The sequence below is a fragment of the Ischnura elegans genome, chromosome 5 (assembly GCF_921293095.1).
Source record: "Ischnura elegans chromosome 5, ioIscEleg1.1, whole genome shotgun sequence".
In the NCBI taxonomy this organism is placed as follows: domain Eukaryota; kingdom Metazoa; phylum Arthropoda; class Insecta; order Odonata; family Coenagrionidae; genus Ischnura; species Ischnura elegans.
The window spans coordinates 35,422,002-35,428,083 of NC_060250.1; the positions used below are offsets into that span (position 1 = coordinate 35,422,002).

At 35.1% G+C, this 6,082-nt stretch overlaps 1 protein-coding gene across 1 annotated transcript; it reads left to right on the top strand.

Moving 5' to 3' along the window:
* Positions 1-322: 322 nt before the first annotated feature.
* On the top strand, positions 323-5,681 carry LOC124158709 (S-adenosylmethionine mitochondrial carrier protein-like). Its single transcript, XM_046533951.1, has 7 exons — positions 323-527; positions 611-767; positions 899-1,008; positions 1,412-1,694; positions 1,812-1,944; positions 2,335-2,454; positions 5,457-5,681. The coding sequence occupies exons 1-6, from the start codon at positions 489-491 to the stop codon at positions 2,450-2,452; spliced, it is 840 nt and encodes a 279-aa protein (XP_046389907.1). The 5' UTR covers positions 323-488; the 3' UTR covers positions 2,453-2,454; positions 5,457-5,681.
* Positions 5,682-6,082: the final 401 nt, after the last annotated feature.

Here is a 6,082-nt window from a genome sequence, read left to right on the forward strand (position 1 = left end):
TTCTCAATAGGAAAAGTTCAACTTTGTCACAGGGTGGGTGATAACCCACGGATTTTACAATTCGAACATTCATGTTTTCACCTTTTGTGATAAGCATAAGTTACATTATTCAGCGCACGCAGGGAGCTGTGAAACTTCGACATAATTAGTTGAATTCATTCACTCACTGAAATTTTAAATGAAATATCCTGGGAAATGTATTAGAATTGCAACCAGTAAAACCGTGCGAACAGTCGGAACAAGAACCACACAAGAACGATGTCCACGATCAAAATTAGAGCCATTCCTAAAAGATGAACGACTATATTCGACTTCGAAAAAATTGACGAACGAACTTCTGAAAAATATATTTCAAAAGCTGATTATGTCCTTATCAGAATATGAATTCATCCAAGTTAATGGAACGAGATGGATGTAGCTAGATGTCATTGATTGTAAAATTTGCCCAATGAATGGGCGCACCCAGCAGTTGAGGATATACTCTTGTCATGTTTAATTTAAGTTCAGAAAATTTAGTATCCTTCATCGTGAGTAACTTTCTGGGAAGGATTACAACGTTGCTCGCTACAATGCGTGGAATGTTAAAGTTTGTATATCTTCTTTTCCTAAGGCAGGTGGTGCAGCTGGAATAGCTGTTGATATTTCCTTATTTCCGCTGGATACACTGAAAACTCGCCTTCAGTCCAGACAGGGATTTTGGAGATCGGGAGGATTTCGTGGCATATATGCAGGTCTAGGACCCGCTGCTGTCGGGTCAGCACCGAATGGTACGCCTAAATTGCTTCTTTTATACAAATTACTTAATGGCACTTCAGTTACTTAATGGCTAAGTCAGAATTAGTCAAATTTTGTTATCTCTTAGTTGATAATGAATTGTATGTGGTTGCTTTATTACTAGCTGCTGTTTTCTTCTGTACTTACGATTTAATAAAGAGGATTGCTTGCCCCTACGTCGATGAGAGATGGAAACCTGTTGTGCATATGTTTGCTGCATCATGTGGTGAAGTTGTAAGTATTATTTTGTGCGATTTCATATCTCATTGTTAACCCACTTAATGTATGCCATTATGCTCCACCCAATGTGTTGGTGCTTTTCCACCAAATTTACCAATGCCATTTTATTTTAGCAACCTTCATTTTATGCGTAATATAGATAAAGTTCCATGTAATTCTGTGCTTCAATTGGAAATGAATGAAGTACGTTGGAATTCCAACTCTCCATTTTAGAAATCAGATTGTATTCCACCATTGTATTGACTGAAGCGTCGTCGTCATGTCTTTCTTGCAGAGCGACAAATAATATTATCCTTAAGATGAAATAGCAATAATTTCTGTCCTAATAAAACTAAAGAATAAATGCCATAATGAGTTAACATGCACATAAGGATGATAATGGTTTGTTGAATTTCAGAGTGCATGCGTGGTACGAGTTCCTGTGGAGATAGTCAAACAGCGCTGCCAAGTGGCTGCATCGACATCTGTCATCCAAGTCATCAGGGGAATAGCAGAAAATGGTGGTATTCGAGGATTTTACCAAGGATACTTCTCCACCCTACTTCGTGAAATACCATTCTCTCTGATTCAGTTCCCATTATGGGAAGCTCTCAAATCCTTCTGGATTTCTCATCGAAAATCTCGTGGATTTCATGACAGTTTGAGTGCAAGTCAGGTGGCTGTGTGTGGAGCTATTGCTGGTTAGTTGTAACTTCAAGCATGATGGAAATTATTTTATAATTGATTGTAATTCATAAATGATTGCATCTCTAGTGTATATTTCATAGAACATGTTTAATGAGAATTTCATATTTTAGGAGGAGTATCTGCCGCTCTCACCACTCCAATGGATGTGGCGAAGACACGGATTATGCTCAATACCAATAAAAATGGCACCAACAAGGTTTCATTAGTTTTGAAAGAAGTTTACATCAATCAAGGAATAAGAGGGTATTATGAATATGAATACTTATACACCTTTTGACAAGTTTTTGCTCATTAGAAAAAAATGTTGCAATACATACCTACTTAGAATCTAGCATGGTTAATTCATGTAAGAAATTATGAAGCTAAGAAAAACTTACTGTTGTAGTTGTTAATTAGATTTTAATATTTGTTATCCCCTACAATTGTCTCTTTTGATTATTTACATGTTCTTTGATAAACGAATATTCTTTTATAAAGGGATCTTTGCATTTGAAAACATGTGGAACTAAACCTTTTAAAACTTATTTTTATTGTAAAAAATTTATGTGGACTGTACCTCCTACAGATGATGTTTATGGCAGAAAAAATCAGCCTTCTTCATCCTGTAAGTTCCTCAATCTCTTTCTTCTTTAGATTGTTTGCTGGTGTCCTCCCAAGAGTGCTCTGGATTTCAATTGGAGGTGCCATCTTTTTTGGAGTAAACGAGAGAACTAAGTCATTTTTATTGCCTTCAACAGTGCTGCCAGATTAAAGGTATTCCAACTTTCCTTTCTGGTCAAAAAGTTATGGATATCACTTGAACTATTTTTTTCAGGATGGGAGCATTCAAGTATTACTGTAGCACATTATTAGACTCCGTTATTTGACCATGAAAGCAGAAATAAGCAAACATGCTAACCCCCTCCTGCAGGTGTGCCTATAAAATTCTTGAGAATCCTTTACTCAAAGCTTTTACACTCTATTTGTCCAAATGTATCCCCTCCTTAACTTTAAATCATCGTTCTGAATGATTGTAACCAGATGACTTCATATATTATTATCCAAATTAACCCTATTCATTGGGCAAATGGAATCATGGAAATAAAGTGCTTCAAGCACAGTGCCATCAGCAATACTGTGATTTGCCTCATTCATACAGAAATTATTTGCCTCTGATAATTAATTACACACCTCATTTTACTTCATTTTGACTACCTGCTTTCACTTGATTTGAAGTCTATTTATTAAATATTCAGGCGGTAAATTCATACATTTACCTGGCCCATAATATTTATAATATAGGCTGACAACCAGGGCTTAAAAAGAAATGGAATTGAATAAATTGAATTACTCACTTATATTTAGTGAGCCAGGGATTGATTTTTGTAAGGAATGGGGTAGTTTCCTTCATAAAAAAAAACGAAAGGCATTGATTGCGATTCGTTACCCACCATTAGTGTATTCATAATACACAAATTATTTGGTTTTAGAAATACCGGTATAGAGGAATGGCAAGGGTCAATTTTTATCCCCATTTTAAAAAGGCCAGATTGGCGCCCATGCGATTCCACTCCACGTGACGTCACAGGGACCTAGTTTCTATACGAGTAGATAGGAGTTTTACATCTTCTGAGGTACCTAATCAATGCATGCATGAGGCACAGAGCTCAGGGAAGCATGTCTTAATAGTCACCTATTAAAACTGGCTAAGGTCGGAAAGTTTTCCTCGTTTGATAAGGCATTAATAATCCTTATTTAAGCCAAGCGCTACCTGCTAGCAGGGTACTCTGCTACCTGCTAGCAGCCTGCATCGTAGCGGCGCTCAGAGCCTCGCCCCAAGGTCACCTCACTTGCGGCAGCGGGAACCATAATGACGTCACACGGGAGTTTTCCCGGCATTCATACTTAGCCGTCGCGTTTTCGTGCGCTTGAAATTTTTCACTTTTCATTTAACCGTGAAAAACTGATATGTATCGTCATTTAAAAATCTAAAAGCGTGAAATACGTACTCTAGGAGTAATAGTCTTTCGATTATGCAGTAAAAAATAATAGGAAACCACCCTATTGGGAAGGGTCAAGGCAAAGGAGTATCATGCGTATGTGTGCAGATGATCCGTGGGGCAGAGGGGCCACGTGGATGACTTCTCCGCATGCGGACAGTCCGTACTTATGTGTAAGCTTCCATTAACGTCAATGGAAATGGTTTGTAAGGGCAGGTTTTAATCACAATTCTCAAAATTATATTCTTTACAGTTAATTATTACTATACATGTAGTACTTCTCATGTTTATATTCTTATAGATACAAACAATTTGTATTTTTAAGATTATCGAACTTCTCATCCTTACTGATACCATCAAAAAATTATTTTAATCTATTCAAGATATCTGTGTTTAAAATTGATTGCTCTAGATATAAGTTGGTGGCATTGTTGAATGTTCATGATGGAAGAATTTAACTTTGTAATTTCCATTGAAATTTTATTTAAAAGTCACACATCACATTTCGTGACACTGTGGCATATTCATGAGCAATAGTGAGAACTTATTCAAATACATTTTTAAATGAATATCTGCTATTTCTTTGAATGTACCTCGATGGGCGTACCCATCAAGGGTTAGGGGGGGCAGCTGTCCTCCCCTACAAGCAAAAATCGCAAGTCTTTAAGCAAAATCAGCACTGAATTGGACCGAAAGTATTCAACAAATTTTCTTTAAACCCACAAAAAATTATATGTATTTATATTAGTATAAGATATGTAACTAAAATAAAACTATTTTTTCAGGGAAATAAACTCATAAATCCCATAGCTTGCCCTTCCCCCCTTAGACCATGGCTTGCCCCCCCTAGTTATGATCCTGGGTACGCCCTTGTATACCTCCTCTTTTAAGCACTTAAAAAAATTTTAATTGCAGCAAGTGCTTTCGATGCAAATAAAAAAATTCAATTCCCATTGTCTTTCTACCTTTTTTGAATGTTATTCATCTCCTCTTATATCTTAAACTTCATTGTTCCCATTTTTCTCTTATATTGTAATTTCCAGTTCTTCTTCTGTGTATAAATATTCCTGGATTTTCCCCAGCTCTGTAGTCTTCCTTAAACTCCTACTAACTTTCCATTGTTAAATTCTTATTGGTCTGTATGTGTTGATTTTGTAATTTTAGCATTGCTTAAAAAAATCTACCGACTTGACTTAGTGCCATGTGTACTAATTGATTAATGTCATGGGGAGTAACCATAAAAAAAACGGATTTTACTGTAGTTTTTAGATGATAAATACATTTAAAAATGTTTGAATTAGGACCAAATTATTGTAAAATGATCATCCATAGTGTAATATGGAGCTAAATGTAATTTTGAATGAAACTACAAGTGGATATGAGCATGGGCGTACCTAGCGGGGGGGGCAGGAAGTGGCAGCTGCACCCCCCTTAGAAGCAAAAATCATAAAATTCTTTAACGAAAAACAGGACTGGATTGAAACTAAAGTTTTGGACAAATTTTCTTTATACCTATGACAAATTATATTAGTGTTGGGCATGCAACTAAAATAAAAATGATTTGAAAAACTAATAAAGCGCTGTTATGATTTTCTTAAAATGTTTGTTTCGTTCATCTTATCCATGTTAAATTTTTACAACTTGAACAACATTTGCATCTCTTCATTACAATAACTAGAGTAATATATATGCTTATAATCTGAACTTTGGAAAAATAAGCTATATTTAATTTATGATATTTTGAAAATAAATTTTCCTCTCATTATCTATTTCCAGATGGTGAAAGCTGGTTCTATTTGAAGTTGTGTGAATGGAAATGATTTGAGTTTCATATTTATAGCATCTACTGTTCTTACAATTCAAGAACTGCTGAAAGGAGGAGGAGGCTTATAAGGTTATAGAAGAATATAGTGAAGTTGTAATTGCTGTTATGTAGACATATTTTGTATAATTTTTATTTGTTACATTTTATGAAGTTGAATAAAAATTATTTTATTCATACAAGAGTCCTTTTATATAACTGGAAAACGAATATAGAATTTTGATGATGTTCATACTTATAGTGGTAAATTACTCAGGCCAACAATGAAAAAACTTTTTGACTGAAAATACCTTATTCTTGTTTTTTAAGTTGCTGAATCCAAATGTGATGCTTAAAAAGTTGTATCGCCCACCATTTATTCACATTTTATAGTTAAATTTATGAAATCAAGCTATATTTTTAGAATTTAACAGCTTTTTTATGGTTAAAATAAAATTGAAATAGTAGGTCTAATGAACAAAGATAATGGGGGTACTGTTACTGATACTGTTGGTACTTCACCGAGAAGTTCAGCAAGCGATTCATCGCACAAAAAGCTACTCAAGAAGCTTCAAAGAAAAAAGGGAAAGAAAATGTAGAC

Coding starts and splice junctions, on each gene's coding strand:
- LOC124158709 (XM_046533951.1), top strand. CDS start 489: ATGTTTAATTTAAGTTCAGAAAATTTAGTATCCTTCATC. Junction 1,695..1,811: donor TGTGTGTGGAGCTATTGCTG/GTTAGTTGTAAC, acceptor TTCATATTTTAG/GAGGAGTATCTGCCGCTCTC. Junction 1,945..2,334: donor ATCAATCAAGGAATAAGAGG/GTATTATGAATA, acceptor TTTCTTCTTTAG/ATTGTTTGCTGGTGTCCTCC.